Here is a 19,392-nt window from a genome sequence, read left to right as displayed (position 1 = left end):
ATAAACAATTCTAATTATATTATCGATTTTTTAAAATGTGACAGGAATGTACAAAGATCAGGAATTTATTTAGATATTGGAATCGGTTTAAAAATAATGGTATTTAAAAAAAAGGGTAAAAATAATAAAACAACATTTGCTCTTTAATTATCAGTATTTTAATTTTTTTGATAATGCAATGGTAACTACTTCTAATTTTTTTAATGTTACCAATTAACATTAAATCTTAATTATAAATAATTATTATACTCCCAAAGTCGAGAGGTTTAAAATATCTTAAATAAGAACCACATAATAGACTTTTGATTAGGATAGCATATTATGCACTTGATATTGCAATGCAAATATATAAAATGCTTCAATACAAAAATATTATCATGCGAATAAGTCATAGTAAATAGACATTTTCGTGTAATTTTTATTGCTGTAAATGCATTTGTATTTTTAAGAGTATTCATCACAACAATAACCAATTGCTTATAAATTTATACACAGATCAATAAAAAAGCATGGACAATAAGTTTTTTTTATATGCCCTCAAATTTTAAGGCGAAGTAACTGATATAATTTAAAAAATATAATAATCTTTTTTTTAGAAAATAAAATTGTATTTTAATTCCATGCTTTTTACTCGCCTGTTTTATTGCACATTCACGTGAAAGCAATAATGAATCACGCAATTATAATTATGGAAATTTCCTAGTAATAGACACGAATTTAATAATTTACAAGCTATTTATATACAATTATATATTATTATAAATATAAATTTTCGATTTACATTTTTCTTGTACAATGAAAAATATTAAAGATTACAGACACATCATATTGTCAATTTTTTAACGGACACTTGTATAGACTTAAGCTTGATAATTGGGAAGAACAATACCAAAGAAGTTGCTCAATTTCTCCTGAATCACATTTTATAATGTTTTAATCAATTTATAATAAAACTATTTTCTTGTCGCAGTCAGCTTAAAGTTATACTTTAATATTTAATCGTAATGCATACATAAAAATTGATTGCTGCATATTTAAAAAGAAAAACCTTCCTGTATATATTATCTTGACCTAAAATGAATCTATATATAAACAAAATACATCAACAATATCTACATTTTCTCTGATAACAATAGACAATAAAACAAAATGATAGTGGTGCTTTTACTCTTGTGTATATTCTATTTTCCAAACCAAAAATTAGAAAGAGATAGATATATGACAGAATCAGCACCACCACAAAGAAAATGAAAAAGTTTAATTTGTATGTGTTATAATATCATTGAATTACAACTACAATTTTATAAAAAAAAATTATTGTTATCTAAAGGTGGGTGTACATGTGTTGGTTGTCAGCGGAAGTCGAAGTTCTTTATAAACCAACGTAAAAATATTTCGTAATCACCCATTAGCAATATCGTTGTCTCCACACCTCTTCGCTTGGCTTTACTAAGACTCATTCGATTATCCACTTTGGCGGACTAGAGCCTTCAATCTTAACATGCATAATTACTGCGAAGCCATTTATAAACTCTTACTTTTGAAAACTGTGTTTACGATAGACGTCACATGAAACATTATTTCAATGAGTGTAAATTATAAATTCAACTCGGAGAATGGTCGCTGTGTTCGAACAATACAAAACCCACGGTTGGAATGTGGTATACAATAATATTACATTATAAATTCAAATTTGGAGAAACAAGATGGCGTATTTGGCGCCATTTGATAAACTCAAAAGAAATTGTTAGTGTTAATTTCTGTTCTAATATAATAAAATATGAATTTTAATGTAATATCATTGTTTTAAGGTACAAGTAGCATGAATGCATTCATTAAAGATGGCAGTGTTGCTATAATACTTTTACATTTTTAAGAGATATTAGAATTATTTTATATGGCAATAATATTTATTATTACGTAACGTATAGACATTGGACAATTTTTCTCTCTCTTTCAACATTTTCATTACACAAGATATAATTACTCTCATCATTTTAACTAGTCTTATATATTTGGAAGTCTATATTTTTACCTTATATAAGGAGTGCAACATAGTGACATTTATTGAATTTAAATTGGCTGCTGTTTCGTATCAACATACTTGCAAAATAGTAATTAACTTATCGCGTTAGCTATTTAGCTTTTATAACTATGTTTGATTTATTTATTCAAAGTCACAGATTGATCCGATTTCATTCACAGCTCTCTTTACCTGTAAGCAGATACAATTTTTTTTATTGTAATCAGTAAAATTTGAAATATACATAATATCATTATTACATTGCTAACGGTCGCCTAATCTTGAGATCTAGGTATTATAGGTATATTCCTCAGTGGAATTTACGATATAATAATTGTAAACTCTGCTTGAACGGCAATCAAATTGGACTGCTCAGATAGCCGCTGAATAGTCGACACACAAGGGACATAAAATCTTAGTTCCCAAGGTTGGTGGCGCATTGGCTATGCAAGCGATGGTTGACATTTCTTACAATGCCAATGTCTATGGGCGTTAGTGACCACTTACCATCAGGTGGCCCATATGCTCGTCCGCCTTCCTATTCTATAAAAAAAAAACACTAGCGTCATCTAGCAGTCCGCTACCACCGGGGAGGCCGGTGGGGGCTAGCGGTGCGTACCGTGCGCGGCGTCCGGTTAGCTGCGCTGCACGGAGGAGAGCGCGCTGGCGGTGGCGCGCGCGGCGGCGGCGGCGTCGCGCATCTCCTTGAGCGCGTGCGCCACGGGCGGCGCGTGCGCGGCCGGCGCGCGGGGGAACATGCCCTGCAGCACGTGGTTGAAGCCGCTCACCTGCGGAGTGCGGGACATTACAGTGGAACACTACATGTATGACCTTTCATATTTAACTAGCTAATGGCCGGCAGGAGTTGCCATGTCTTTTTTAATGTTTTCGTTTTTTTGTTTGACCGTTGACTTGCCCGATCTTAAGCATCGACACGGTCTGAGATATATCACGCTTGCCTAAGAGAAACCTGTTCACTCTGGATTTAAAGACACCAACGTTGTACCTATCAGGAAATACGGACTCGGGCAAAGCATTCCACAGTTTCGCAGTGCGAATGATGAATGTGGATTCAAAGCGCTTCGTACGTAGGCGGGGAATTTGCACTGTGTACCTATGGCGCTTTGGTCGCGTTTGCCTGGCCGTTCGATTGTAAAAGGGGGCGGAAGGAATTAGTTCATGTAATTCCTGCGCACATTCTCCGAAATGTATCCGATAGAAGACTGAAAGCGATGCAACCACACGTCGATGTTCGAGACTTTGGAGTCTAGACTCCACCAATGTGTCGTCTTCTATCAGCCTGCTGGCACGCCTCTCAATCAACTCTAGCATCGGATACGAACCGTGCGCCACCGGTTTGTACATACTTTTTAATTAATTTTTACTTTGACGACAACATACACAGAAGCACGAATCGTAGTGATTGGTACATAAATGAACAACGCGTATGCGCATTGTATTAATGTCATTACATCATTAGTTTTTAAACATATAAATGCATACCACACATATAAAACATGATAATAAAACATGCTTTATTTATAAATAAACAGAGATTATTTCGTTGAAATTTAGGAAAATATTAATGTAAAAGTTAGTAGTATATATATAATAATAGTATATTCCGCTCACCATCTGGTTACAATTCTTCCTGAACCGATCGAGACCAAACGCCCTTATAGCTCTCGAGAATCCGAACACCTGCGAATCAATCCAGGCAGAGCGTTTTGCTATCGTCTGTCCAGGACCCGATGGCCTGTACTCCACCCGTTCTACCACACTCTGTAACAAAAACATTTATTTAAAAATCATAAATAAGAATAAAAAGAGGTTGAGTTAAATTCTACCCCTTTTATGTGAATTATCTTTCAAACTTCGCCATATATTATTATAAGAAGTAAAATATATTTCTTTCATTAACGAAACATTTTTACAATAACCACCATGTTACACATCAGCCCAGAGTCACGTGACGTACCGTAACAGCCTGTGAATGTCTCACTGCTCCTCCTCCTCCTCTCCTCTCTTTGAGGAGAAGGTTTGGAGCTTATTCCACCACGCTGCTCCAATGCGGGTTGGTGGAATACACATGTGGCAGAATTTCAGAGAAATTAGACACATGCAGGTTACCTCGCGATGTTTTTCCTTCACCGTAAAGCACGAGATGAATTATAATCACAAATTAAGCACATGAAAATTCAGTTGTGCTTGCCCGTGTTTAAGCCAACGATCATCTGTTAAGATTCACGCGTTCTTACCACTGGGCCATCTCGATACTACGGTCACGTGACGATCGAGTTTATTTTCATTTGAATACATTCAAATACCAAATCATATCTATGCTTGATACGTTGATTGCAAACTGATGTATTTTTTTGTAAATAATATTTTTAACTCTATTGAACAATTACTAATTAATAACGACAATTTAATAGAGAGCGCACTGCCTTCGCCTGGAGGTTCGGTCAGAAGGAAATCATTCAATAAGTGTATTGAATATAGGATTCCAAAAAATAATTATTTAAATTAAATAGGCATACTGGCAACCCTGAATCGGGGTCGGGATCCCCGGTTGAAGTTAATCGTAATCAGATTCATACTTTTTATACAACACATAATCAATGATGCCAACTTAGGGGTTTTCCCCCCAAATTTGGGGGGTATCAAGATGTCCATGGGTTTTTTAGGGGGTACATTTATTTAGGGGGATTTTTTTGGGGTTTATTATTCAGTTTTTTTTTCCTTAAAAAAACGTACGACTCTTTACAATTTATATTAAGCCTCGAACGCAACCAATAAACTAAACCAAAAATATAAACTCCAAGTGTGGCTTATAACTGAAATATCAAAAAACTATAATATTAAAATTGAAATAATAGCTCAACGGTCTGCGTGCTTATACAACACGTAAGGCCAGGCTTCGATTTCTACTCACAGAATGAAAAATAAAAATCGTTTAATTTCATTGTTATCATCATTAATATTATTATGTCATTAATTAATGTATTTAAATGTGTAAAATGCACCCGGTAAATACAACAGCTAATTTATACTACTTGAATGTATTTTTATTTTGTATTTTAAATTACCTCTCAAACCGAGTGTACAAAAAGAAGTGTTGGGGTTCTTAATCGATATTTAGGGAAATTCGAAATTGGTCCCAGGGGGAATATTCTGTAGGAGTTGGCATCACTGCACAGAGTTATTAACTATTAAATATGTAAGTAATGACGACAATCAATGCTCATTAAGAACATTGGCATTCAAGGTTGTGAAGCATTAAAAAAACATTGTAATATTATAATAACATCATTAACTGCTAATGGCTTCGCGACTCCACTCTGGCTGTGTTCCGGTTTGAAGGGTGAGTGAGCCAGTGTAATTTATTACAGGCACAAGGGACATAACATCTTAGTTCCAAAGGTTAGTGGCGCATTAGTGATGTAAGCGATGGTTAACATTTCTTACATGCCAATGTCTATGGCGTTGATGACCACTTACCATCAGGTGGCCGAAATGCTCGTCCACCTTTCTATTCTATAAAATAATAATAATGAAAATATCACTTTGACAATATTTCCAATAAAACTTCTTTTTACAAACACTAGTACAGTACAGTACAGTAACAGCCTGTTAATGTCCCACTGCTGGGCTAAGGCCTCCTCTCCCTTTTGAGGAGAAACTAGTGTGTTATCGAAATTCAAATCATTATTGAGACATTGAGGGTTATCTTTTTTTTTTACTCTTATCACCATAATTTATTGATCTACTAGCTTCGCTAACATGAAATTAGGTTTGTGACTATATATAACGCACATACTTAACTTATATATAGATAACATCAACCGTACCGTACCGTAACCGTAACAGCCTGTGAATGTCCCACTGCTGGGCTAAAGGCCTCCTCTCCTCTTTTTTGAGGAGAAGGTTTGGAGCTTATTCCACCACGCTGCTCCAATGCGGGTTGGTAGAATTCACATGTGGCAGAATTTCAGTGAAATTAGACACATGCAGGTTTCCTCACGATGTTTTCCTTCACCGTAAAGCACGAGATGAATTATAATCACAAATTAAGCACATGAAATTCAGTGGTGCTTGCCCGGGTTTGAACCCACGATCATCGGTTAAGATTCACGCATTCTTACCACAGGGCCATCTCGGCTTTTTTATAACATCAACGCTTATCAATAACTACCAGACAAATAAAATTTAAAGGAAATAAACTTGTTTTTTTTTTCATTGCCTATTTATAGACCTATGCGTATTTATATATGATATTATTTACATATCGCTGCCGGCCCTACTGGCCTTGACTATCACTTTATAATCAACAAGCTCACCGACTTGGCATTACAATTAAGGTTTCATACCGTAGTTGTTTTAAAAAAAAATATAATACAAAACAATGTATATAATACTACACACCGTATCGCATTGAGCTATCTTTTCGCCCTTACAATTTTTACGGCTATTTTAGTACGTGCGTACGTAAATAACTACAATTTTTTTTTTACGTTATGTCAAATACATTATTAGAACAATTGACCTAAATTAAACACAAAAATAATCTTTTTTTTTTTTTAATAATGTAATTCGAAACTGTAGGACTGTTTAAAATTATTTATGGTTAAAAGTTATCATTAATTAAAACTCATTCTTTAAAAATTTGTGAATTTTTAAACATATATTTTTAGGGGTTTTTTATGCCTACATAACTCGTTACTTCTATGCAAGTATGGCTGATGTTCCTAACCACCTAAGCCAATGATTTTCTATCCGACGACATTGACATATTAAGCTTTATCTTTAAAAAAAAAGATACATACAACACACACGCACACTATAATATATCATACGCATATATGTATAAAGTAAATGTAAATAAAATCTCAAGCAAATCAAAAAATAAACTCACCATAACTTTTGTGTAGCCTAAATTTCTGGTGTATGTAACCAAAACCTTTTTCTCCGGATCGACTACACTTTCTTCTATAATCTTCACCGATTTCGCATTGAAGAACCTGTAAATAATAAAAACTTGATAAGTATTAAAAACAACTTACATGAACTTACAGGAAACATTTCAAATTAAATTTTTTTTTTTTTTATAGAATAGGAAGGCGGACGAGCATATGGACAACCTGATGGTAAGTGGTCACCAACGCCTTTAGACATTGCATTGTAAGAAATGTCAACCATCGCTTACATATCCAATGCGCCACCAACCTTGGGAACTAAGATTTTATGTCCCTTGTGCCTGTAATTACACTGGCTCACTCACCCTTCAAACCGAAGCACAACAATACCAAGTACTGCTGTTTTGCGGTAGAATATCTGATGAGTGGGTGGTACCTACCCAGACGAGCTTGCACAAAGCCCTACCACCAGTATTAAAATATGAAATATTTATTATATATATAGATATGCTACAGTTGTATGAGGAGCAAGCAGTTTAAAATAGGAGATAACTCCTGTTTTAAACTCTGTAGTAACATTTTCGGATTAAGACAAATTAATTTGCGTTTGCAATTACATGTTTATTATAAAAGCGTATATGCTTGGCATCATTCATATATCAGGAAAAGAATATTAAACATTGATTGTTAATTACAATAATTTTAGGAGGTGAATATTATAATTAACAACTTACAAATGTAAACATATTTACAATTTATATTATTAACTTTCTAAATAAGGTAATAATCATTAAAAGTGAAAGGTCACTCAAGTAATGTTTTTGTAATTCCTTATCATTACTTGTTATCTGACTTCGGGAAAACAAGATAATTTTAAATCTCTTGGACGATAAGCGAAAGAACAACAATTGTATAACCCTAAGTGTTATGTCTATTATATAACTAGCTATTTTATTATGATTTTAATTTTTATCTTTTTTTTTATATATATAAATCTAGTGTGACCTTCTTAAGCTTAATGATGATATGCCAGAAATATTCAACTATATACAAACAACAACTATGTATGTTCAAAGTATGTAATTTCAACTCAATTGGATGAATATGTATTGAATATGAACACAAAAGAGGTCTTCTTTCTATTAATTTAAGAGAATTAAAGTTACATTTAATAATTAATTGTCATTACTACATAATACAAAGAGTAATGATTTATTTTAAAAACAATTTAAATGAGTATTTTATACATTTTAATAATTACATAGCAAAAAACGAGAAATATGATAAAAAATCTTTAGATATTACACTTCAAGTGTAAAGATGTACTACAAAAGAAACTCAATTCAATTTTTTCAGTTCTAAGAATAACACAGAGAATAATAATTCAATTAATATTATTGAAATAAAAAGAAAATTAGTTATATTGTTATTGTTGTTATTATATCTAAAAATTTATCTATGGTACATTAAAAACGTTAAAATATTTATGACACTTCACACAATGGTGGGAAACTTCACTGACAGTGGTGGGAACCTACCACAATAAGTCTATATTTCTTTTCTTGTAAGAAGAGAATTTATATTAAAAATCAAGAATAAATACTGAACAGTTTATATCATTGTTTATTTTTGTTGTATTTAAAACTTCAAGTTGTTTCTCAAAAATGGAATTATTCTTGTCGCTGAACCATAGCAGCTCACCTAATACTAATAATTTGTCAATATCTCTGTTAGCCTTGGTCAACCATGACCTCAATGTTTACTTATTAGGAAATCTTGATTAAAGCTTGATTTTGAAATGTCAGATGATTAAATAAAATCGTATAAGTAGTCTTTAATTTAAATGTACAAAGCATATTATACATAAATAAATGTAGAACTATAGTCATATTAATATATACTTACAAATACCTTCATATTACTGTTTCATTCAGTTATTATGTTTAATGATTGTTATCATTATAAAACAACAAAAATATTTTACAGTTAAAGAATTTATGTCGTGAATAGAGTAATATTGTTTTTAGGCATTAATTAGAAAAAACACACTACAGCACACTAGACATTTTTAAGCCATAGCAATAAACACAACTAAATATTGTACATAAGCTGAATAGATTAAGTATAGGACATACCTTTCGCCCCATTTCGGTACCCTATTTGTTTTTGTCAATAGTCTTTTTGTATACAAGCACCCATCCTTCACTTGTCTACTCCATGTGTCTTCAGATAATACATGCGTACTGAAACAATAATATACAAAATCGAACTTAAAACTAGTATTTTTTTAAATATGGTCATCTAAAATATATTTTAATAATCAAGCTATTGAGCATAAAGCATAACAGTACAGTAACAGCCTGTTAATGTCCCACTGCTGGGCTAAGGCCTCCTCTCCCTTTTGAGGAGAAGGTTTGGAGCTTATTCCACCACGCTGCTCCAATGCGGGTTGGTAGAAATATAATAAAATATATTTTAATAATCAAGCTATTGAGCATAAAGCATAAATAAAGACTTATTTATAATACCTTTGTGGATTAGGATATCTCTTCCAATAACCGCGAGCAACTTGTTCCCAGCTATAATTGAATGTTGTCGAGTTTTCATAATATCTTGCCATTTTTCTTTAATTCTTAAATTATAAATATTGGAATGCTTGTTAACAAGAGGTTCACTTTTCAATGCACCATTGTTTATCGCGTTTAAAACCTGTTAAACACAGAAATTTGAAGATCACGTCCATTTACTAACATATAATCACATGCACAGAATACATATCATATTACTGATCGGATTACATAAACACTGCAACTAGGTCAAAATATAATTTCAGTAAGAAACGGCTAACACCTTTAAAGTACCTATTTCCCACATGTAAACAAAGCATGTCCTTCGTGACTTTGGTCACGTATAAATCTTTATAATGAAGCAATTTAAAAATTTCAATACAATAATTAAAGCCAATTAAAATCGATCAAATGTATCTTTTTTGCTAAATAACTTAAATCTGACCATTTATTTATTTCTGCTACATATGTTAATGAACTTAAAGTATAAAGCACATTGGTAATGTAATTTATGGAAAAAATAAATAGTTACCTTTAGCCGGAAATAAACAGGAGCGTATTATTGTAACGTTAATAGGTGTAATAGATTTTACACCGTCACTATTTCACTCCTCGAAATCTATTTTAAATGTACGATGATTGATTTCTTCAAATACCTCATGTTATCATTCATATTTCAAAGGTTTTTGATAAAATTCTGAATTCTGATAATATTTTTCACAGATAATTCCAGAGTCCACACAGAAATTTGATCTTACACTACAGATTAAAATTGTAATGTGACATTAAAGTAACAGATAACCTATTATTTATTGTCTGCGATTTCCAAGTTCATGTTGATAATTATCGTATACAGAGAAACTTGTGTCTGCGATGATTATTAACAATATGGTTGTGTGTTCATGATTATTAACATTATGGTTGTGTGTGTGTGGTTCAACACGTTAAAAAAAAAGTTCAAAACGAATAAAATTACACAAATTTTAACGTCATATTATTTATCTATTATAATATTATATTTTTAAATTGTCTCCTAGATTGTATAGACGAATCTCTTCCCTCCAATGTTAAATCTTCAGTAAACATGGTAAATTCATGATATTAGCTTGTGTGTATGGTGAACCCTACGTTCTTAATGATCACGAAATGTCAGCCTATTTAACTGGACTATTATAACTCTTATATAGGAAGTATACATATATACTTAAGTAATATATAAGTATACATATATAATAAGTAATTTATAAGAGTTGACAGCAAAGAGTACATAAACTTCCTATAGATGACAAATAGCGTGGATATTCGCCAGAAAAAATAAAAAAAAATAGTGAAGGGCACATTTATTCCGTATATTGTTGCCTTTTAATATTTTTCAAAAATGTATGTTTTTAAAAAATACATAAAAAGATTAAGAGAACTATCGTTAAACGAACCTTATATTATATTAAATGACGATATAACACCAATTCTAAAACATTATATGCGGCTTCTTGAACAAATAAAATTTGAAGATGGATCGTATCATACTTACTATGGTGAATTAAAAACAATCCTTAATAGCTTTACCGACCTCTGGATTGAAGAAATGGATAAAGCAATAAAAGAAGCAGACAGATGTAGCCACGTTATAAGTAAGGAAGAATTACTGCAAATGATGAAGAAAACGATATTTATTCATCAAGAAGGGCAAGCGGATTTTCAACAACAATTTCTTCCAATTGAAACTCCGCTCGAGGAAGAAATATACAATAATCTACATGACAAATATGAAGATTTCATGAAACGACTTTTTATGTTAAAAGAAAAGCTCAATGGGCTCGAAAAGCAAAATAAGATAGAAGAATTTGCAAAAGAACATTTTCCGATTTCTTTAAAGAAAAAAAATGATATACTTGTTTTTACGAACGATTGTATAGCAAATGGACTTAGCTCAGTTGTTAGTAGATTACCTTTTTTTATAAAACATAACGTCAGCATGGAGAGTTCTATAATATTTCGTATTAGGATTTTTCTTTTTCAGTAAAAGAATACTTCCTCTTTGAAAACTACAGTGATGCCTAAATTAAGCTAAAGATAAAATAAACTACTCGAGATTATACCTAGGCGAGCACTAATTAGAATTAATGTAACTATAATTTGTTTCATGTTGAACTACACCCCACGCTCGGTCGTGAATAAAAACGTCGGAGGGAAACCTGCAAACGTCTCATCAAATTCTGCCAGATATTTATCCAAACGAATCAGCAGTGAAGAGACATGATGAAATTAACTTCAAACCTTTTTGTTACGAGAAAAGTATTTGCACAACAGTGGAACGCTCACAGGCTATTATTTTTACTAGTAACAGCCCGTGAACGTTCCACTGCTGGACTAAGGCCTGCTCTCCCTTTTTGAGGAGAAAGTTTGAAGCTTATTTCACCACGCTGCTCCAATGCGGGTTGGTGGAATACACATGTGGATGATGAATTTCAGTGAAATTGGACACATGCAGGTTGATTGGTCAGCCAGGTTGGTCACGATGTTTTTCTTCACCGTAAAGTACGAGATGAATTATAATCACAAATAAAGCACATGAAAATTCAGTGGTGCTTGCCCGGGTTTGGTTTCGGTTAAGATTCAGGCATTCTTACCACTGGGCCATCTCGGCTGTTTTTACTAGATTGACCGTATAAGCGTAAGCCTTCAGGAGATTTCGAATCACCTTCGGAACAACGTGCGTGCTATGCGAGAGATATCTGAAGTAAATATTTCCCATTTGTTAATCCGGCTTTACGAGAAGAATAAAGAACATCTGATGCTGTCCCGACAGGACGTAAGGTCATCGGTGGAACTTGCTGAAGTGAGTTTACACACAAAACAGTACAACTCATTTTTATACAATGTTTTAATAAATATTAGAAAAGAGGAAGCTATTATATCATTCAACATTAATATAATTGTAACAGAATTTTAAGATTACTAATTAAAATGTTTCGAAATGTTGTAGATATTCTTAAAAAAACTAGTATTTAATTGTATTTTATTATAAAATATAAATATAGGTTCAACGCAGTATGGCCATAATAAAAGACAAAATCCAAGATTCCAAGCTCATACCGATACAACGTCTGCAAGAGGAATTTAATTATTGGGAATCGAAAATGCATGAATTTCAACAAATTGAGAAAACGCTGAAAAAAATACAGGCCGAAGAAGAAAAAGTTCTAGAACAAGAGAAGTTATTTAAGTCTTTAAAGTAGGAAACTGAATAAAGCTAAGCATATACCTACGCTATAATAATAATGTCTCCAGACCGATTTCGGCCACGGCGGCCAATCTCAAGAGAGATTAGCCAACTACGCAGGAAATATTAAAGTGCACAAGTATGTGCGCAAACACACTGCACTCTCTATTCCCTAACTCTAATAATCCGATGGAACAGCAATCCGACACGAACGGAAAGAGACCAACGGCTTTACATGCTTTCCGAGGCACGGGAGCGTACACACTTCCAACTTCTAGACTTCGGGCTGCTACTGAGAATTTTCTGACAGAAAAACCCAATAACTTTTTATTGGCCAGAAATGGGAATTGAACCCAGGACCTCCGGGTCTGCGGCCTTACATCAAGCCACTAGACCAACGAGGCAGTTATACCTACACTATCGCCAATGCCTATTAATTTTGTTTAGGGGTGATTAGTTAAAATGTGTCTACTTCATTCAAATCAATGATGACAGATAGAGAGAAGTCAGTTTTTATCTGATTAGTTTTTAAAAACTGGTTACTTAATAGTTTTTTTCACCGCAAAACGACGTTTTTATGTACAGCTGTATTTGGCTATATTAATGCAAATATTTCATTATTAATCTTAAAAATGAATTTAAGAAAGTAAAAGTAATGAAATGCCACCTTTAATAACTGTGGATACTTATTATTTATCATTGCAATCTATTTCAAATTTTAATACAATATGAATCTGCCCAACATTATTATTTCATATCATTTTTATGATATCTTTGTTTTTCCGTTCAATACCTCGTATATGTTTAAAATATTATTATTTTTGTATACCATTTCAATTCATGTTATTTATCGAGGAATTCTGGACATGTTTGGGGTAGACTTCCATCATCATGGAGCAGACGCGTCTAAATCTCGTTGTAGTCCCCTCTTGTAGTCTGTTTTTGGCGCTAGATGAAGTACGACAAGAAATAAATAGCAGCATAACAGCCTATATTATTTTTGTTCAATCTAATAAATAAATGAATTTCAAGTCGGTCCTGGTAATAATCTTTAATAGTTCATATACATTTTGCAACACGTTTTAAAGGGATACCGAAATACTAGAACAAAAATTGAAATATAGTGAAAAGGTGGAAGAGAAATTCCAGCAAAAGTTGGAACAAATAAGGGCGTTAAAGTTGAATGCGGCAAAGGCCTTGGTAACTTTTTTTGCAGTAAGAGGTAATATTTTAAGTAATTAGTATACATTTAAGTAATTAGTTTACTGGTGGTAGAGCTTTGTGCAAGCTCGTTTGAGTAGGTACTACCCACTCATTAGATATTCTACCGCAAAACAGCAGTACTTGGTATTGTTGTGTTCCGGTTTGAAGGGTGAGTGAGCCAGTGTAATTACAGACACAAGGGACATAACATCTTAGTTCCCAAAGTTGGTGGCACATTGGCGATGTAAGCGATGGTTAACATTTCTTACAATGCCAATATATATGGGCGTTGGTGACCATTTACCATCAGGTGGACCATATGCTCGTCCGCCTTCCTATTTTATAAAAAATACATTTTCTTTTTAAATGAATCTTAAATTAGACTTAAGCAAATGGGCCAACTGCTTTGGATAGTTCAGAACTGTTTGCAGCTCTGAAGTGAATATCTCGTGTTGCTTTAAGAGGTTGCGGTGTTTTCTTTTATTTATTTGTTTGGTATATGCTAGGTAAACATCGCATATATACAAATTGATACAGCTGATGATTTAAACGTTTCCACTTCACACATAGATATTTTTTCCACCAAATATATCAGAAATTATCTTTTAATTGAATGTTTATAAATGTCTTATATTTCAGGTCCAAATCGAATTTTCTATTCAGATAATGTCGGCACATATTACGTAGACGAATATGGTCATCAGTGCTACGTATTCGATTATGGCCTTAAAAGTTACCACGTCAATTGTACTGGAGACTTCGTTGACGTATGACAAACATTTGATGATATATTATATTTTGTATCTTTCATTTTTTTTTCTAATAAATAACGGGAATGTGTCCATTAGGAAAGTCTTCGAGTTTCGCTTATTTCCTCCTATGCTTAGTTTGTATTAAAAAACTAGTTCTGTAGTGCTAAAATCGTCAAGACGTTTGATTTGTAAATCGATCGCATTTGTAAATCTGCAGAAGTGTGAGTTGGAATTTCTGAGCCCTTCATCTTTATGAGAGCCGAGAACTCAACAGGAGAGCAATATCTGGCCATTGCTGAAATTTTTCTTTTACTTTCCAGAAACATGAGAATGAGAAATATTATTATGATAATATGGGTCGCTTCATTATCAATGAAAATGGAGAAAAACTATATCAATTAGCTCCATGTACAAGCACTTATAGGATCAGTAAAGATCTATTCTCTAAGGCTTCCAAGGATTGTGGACATTCGGAAGAAGTTAAAAACGAATGCCGCATGAAAATTAAAGACCCACTTGCCGAAGTTATATTGCCTGACGTAGAACCCGTTGATATAAAAGGTACAGATAAGAAAATTTGAGAAGTATGGTGACGATACCCTATTTATTGCTTCGTCACCATTCTCAGCAAATTAAAAATCATATCTCTATTACTATCAGATATAGATTTTAAATGCCACATTTACGACATAAGATTACTATCAAGTGAATCGACAACTTTGCCTTTTTTCTTTACAAAAATAAAATACTGGCGCGTAAAACTAAATATTTAGAACAGATACGAAACCTTTTTGCGGCATAAAATATTCATTCAAACATTACCTATTTTCTATTATACATAACACGTTGCACCTGAATGCGATTTGGAATTTTGATATAATCGTGACCGAAAAAGTTTTCTTTCGACAATTATATAAATATGTTTAAGGTAAACTGGACTCCAAAACAGTAAAATATTTATGGGACACTTTTGGACATGTTTTACCCGAAGTGTTGAACGACGTGGCCGAGACTCGCCCAAAGAATCCAATACACCACATATCTCATATGCTGCTGTCGCAAAAGTACGTCATGGTTTACAGTTCTAAATAAGTTGTCAAGATTTATCAAGCATAAATATTGACTGTATTGGTAAAACAAAATATTAACTACAAATTAATCAAACCCGGGCAAGCACCACTGAATTTTCATGTGCTTAATTTGTGATTATAATTCATCTCGTGCTTTACGGTGAAGGAAAACATCGTGAGGAAACCTGCATGTGTCTAATTTCACTGAAGTTCTGCCACATGTGAATTCTACCAACCCGCATTGGAGCAGCGTGGTGGAATAAGCTCCAAACCTTCTCCTCAAAAAGAGGAGAGGAGGCCTTTAGCCCAGCAGTGGGACATTCACAGGCTGTTACGGATTACGGAACTACAAATTAAAAAAGTAATCGAAGATTGTCATTTTTGTAATATTTACTATCTATTAAATTGTGACATATTTATATTTCTGCATTGTTCCTAATATTATAAATTATTATTTAATAAATAGATTTAAGAAAACAGAAAATGATTTGGCGAAGATGAAACAAGAAGCTATGATGTATCGTGATAAAATACATAACGATCGTTTACAGGTAAACAATTTAATACACAAGCAATAATTGACATAAGTATGAGCTATTTACAATAACTCGTAAAGCGAGTACATAATATTTTGACGTAAATATCTTAGATCACAGAATATATAAATTATATATAATCTGTGGTCTTAAAAAGAACGTTATCGAACGGCGTAATAACTGATGTTTATTCCAGTTTTATTATTAAAATTATTAAATACAAATGAGCAAATGGGTTACTTGATAGTGAAGTTAGACAGTCAGTTTACGGGCGTAGGTGGTCCACTGGTCCTGGAGATTTTATTTGTCGACCTATTTTTTTTTAATCCGGCTATTTACATGACCTAAGGCGCAAATAAATATTATATGAGGATTATACACAGTAATTGTTTGAAGAATAAGATAGAGCGACCGAGGTTCGTCCGGTATAATTATAATAGTTATAATTTATTTTTGTGTTTCATGAAACACATATATAAATAAACTTAAAAAGTGGAGCTTTATATATATATTTGATTTGAGCCCAATCGTTAGAAGCCGTTACTGAGATAAATAAACAAGTTCTTTTGAATTGTAAACCTTTGCTGTTGCTTATTTAATATAAGAGCTTCATGTGCTGTAGATATAATAATATCCTGGGACATTATTCACACACGGTCATCTGATCCCAAGCTAAGCAAACTTGTACTATGGAAACCAGACAACTTATATACTACATACACTATTTTTCTTTTGTAAATACATACTTATATAGATAATTACACCCAGACTCATGACAATCAGACATGTTCATGCACACAAATATCTGTCCTGGGTGGGAATCGAACCTACAACCTTCGACGTGAAAGGCAAGTGTTCTACCAACCACGCCAACCGGCCTTTTTCACGATTTGTAAAGACGAATCCAAAGTTATATAGAATATTTAAATAATAAAAATGATGCATAAATGTTTTTAAATAAAATAAGATCGTTTTTTTTTCAGAAATATAATCAAAAAGTAGACGCGTGGAAAGCGAAACAGGTGAAGCGTCGTAAACCGGAAGAGTCAGACGATAGTGAAGTACAATTCGCATACAACGCACATATTATCCAACAAGACCTCATAAGAACTTTAGAAAACTATTACATTTAGTGTTTTTTTTTTAAATTAAAAAAAAAACAATTTTTTTACTCTACTATGAAAAAGTTTAAATTTTTAATTTGATATAAAATTGAAGACATAAGTGGATGACGTCACATTTTTATACTTTTTTTTTTTTTAATTTGTTACTTAAGTCACTATACACATGATGGTACCTATAACTCTCACGTTTTAAAACTTTAAGTTATAAACGTAACGGATGTATAGCCTATGTACACGAATAAGTTGACAACTTAAGAACATAAACCTGCCAATTGCTTACAATAATCTATTTTTTATTATTGACACCTTGCACTTATGTCTCCTATTGTTTAGTTGCTATTTTAACATAAAACTGTTTTTAATTTAAAAAAAAAAAATTTTTTTCCTTACTTTCTTCATAATTTTTTTTATATCGTCTCGTACACTTTTTCATCTTTAATACAAAATATTTTAAAATACATCGACTTTTGATTAGTGAAATTATGCTGTCTTCTTCTTTCGAATGTGAAATCAAAAGGATAAATCAGTGGTTAACTAAACAGCCACTCAGCAACCTTTATAAACAGGGCCGTTTGTCTGTAAAAGTCAGTGTTTAGTTCGACAGTCCGATATCCGATTGCAGAGAAACACAAGTCAATTGTTGTACGCACGGTACTACGACGTACATAAGCTGGCGTGCAAATATAGTTTTTTTTTTTTAATATCGCATTGCACACAGTTGAGTGTACTGCGTTATAAATGTTATATTAAAATGAATCGACAAAGATAATTTGAATCGCTGTCACATTTTAGGGGTATTAATTAATGTATAAAATAAAAAAAAAATTTAAAGTACGTACAGGTATTTATTTATTGTTCAAGCGTCTACTAGATATAACGAGACACACTTGTCGACTTTCATACGAAAGCGAAATTATAATTAAAAAAAAAAAAAAACAACCAGACGATAAACCTACAACTATTCGCCTCGGATGGACATAAAAAATATTTCAATTCAAAACCCACTGCCAGATATATTTGGTCTAATTCACAAAAAAGAAGAAAAATACATTATCTAAATTAAAAAAAAAAACTAAACGCGGAAAAATTTATGCATGACGCAAGATCATAGACAAAATATATATCGATAATTTGTCAAATTTAAAAAAAAAATACGTTAATAATTATTATGACTAAAAATGACCCGAAAAGGACTTACGAAAGTAAATCGATATCGATTAAAAAAAAACCGAACGAAATACAGACAAAAAAAAAAGAATTGCAATTTTAGTGACAATATTATAAATTAAAAAAAAAACTATCAAGCCCATGTTACATCGCATGCCGATATCAACCTTATTACTCGCGTAGAGAATACACATTCGCGTTTTATATTAATGAAGTTATTCTAATTTACAATTAAAAATGCGTTCCTTACTACGTAATAAGATCGGCAATGGCATATAATAGATATTTTTCTAATCCCACATTCATAAAAACCCTAACGATCCGGAGCAGGTACAAAAGTATTTCTCTATTTACACGAGAGGAAATTTATTACTTTGGATACAACTTAGAATCAAATTTTGCTTTAACGAACGAATAATTATAAAGTTATCTAACAAACAATGTACTATCATTATTTATTATAATTGAGACATTGTACCGTTATTGATTTTAAGTTGTACTAAAAATATCGTATATGTATGTATAAATAACGATAGATGGTAATATCGACTACACATTCAGTAATTGTGAACGATGACTTTAAGTACAAAGCGTTTTGAAAGCAAATATTAAAAAAAAAAATGACAAATTTTGAAACACCTAACGGGTACAGAAGCAATAATGCGTCAAACGAAGTACAATACATATTAATTACCCATTTTAATCAGTTTTTTATTCACCGTGTCCAAATAATATATTACTTTTATGTTAAATTTCACATATTAATTTTGTTTCCGCATACATTGTAACAAGGGTAAAAAAAGGCCCAATC

At 32.3% G+C, this 19,392-nt stretch overlaps 2 protein-coding genes across 3 annotated transcripts; one reads left to right on the top strand and one right to left on the bottom strand.

Annotated features, from left to right (window-relative positions):
• Window positions 1-144: 144 nt before the first annotated feature.
• LOC126776122 (protein preli-like) lies at window positions 145-10,277 on the bottom strand. Of its 2 annotated transcripts, none has more exons than XM_050498413.1 (7): window positions 10,039-10,277; window positions 9,468-9,648; window positions 9,075-9,182; window positions 6,939-7,044; window positions 3,656-3,805; window positions 2,643-2,811; window positions 145-2,215 (listed from the first exon to the last, which is right to left on the bottom strand). In XM_050498413.1, the coding sequence occupies exons 2-6, from the start codon at window positions 9,557-9,559 to the stop codon at window positions 2,659-2,661; spliced, it is 609 nt and encodes a 202-aa protein (XP_050354370.1). In that variant the 5' UTR covers window positions 9,560-9,648; window positions 10,039-10,277; the 3' UTR covers window positions 145-2,215; window positions 2,643-2,658. The 2 variants fall into 2 exon arrangements, with proteins under 2 accessions (XP_050354370.1, XP_050354372.1); XM_050498415.1 differs by lacking the exon at window positions 10,039-10,277 and adding an exon at window positions 9,801-9,891.
• Window positions 10,278-10,893: 616 nt separating this feature from the next.
• LOC126776189 (uncharacterized) lies at window positions 10,894-17,423 on the top strand (the record flags this gene model as incomplete). Its single annotated transcript, XM_050498489.1, has 9 exons — window positions 10,894-11,442; window positions 12,193-12,345; window positions 12,548-12,741; window positions 13,818-13,951; window positions 14,572-14,699; window positions 15,005-15,245; window positions 15,613-15,748; window positions 16,221-16,305; window positions 17,274-17,423. Coding segments are annotated over 9 exons (1,770 nt in total), but the record flags the coding sequence as incomplete, so codon positions are not given.
• Window positions 17,424-19,392: the final 1,969 nt, after the last annotated feature.

This window comes from Nymphalis io, chromosome 19 (assembly GCF_905147045.1).
Source record: "Nymphalis io chromosome 19, ilAglIoxx1.1, whole genome shotgun sequence".
Taxonomy (NCBI): Eukaryota; Metazoa; Arthropoda; class Insecta; order Lepidoptera; family Nymphalidae; genus Nymphalis; species Nymphalis io.
The sequence above is the reverse complement of the archived record's forward strand: the minus strand, read 5'-3'. Positions and strand labels throughout refer to the sequence as shown.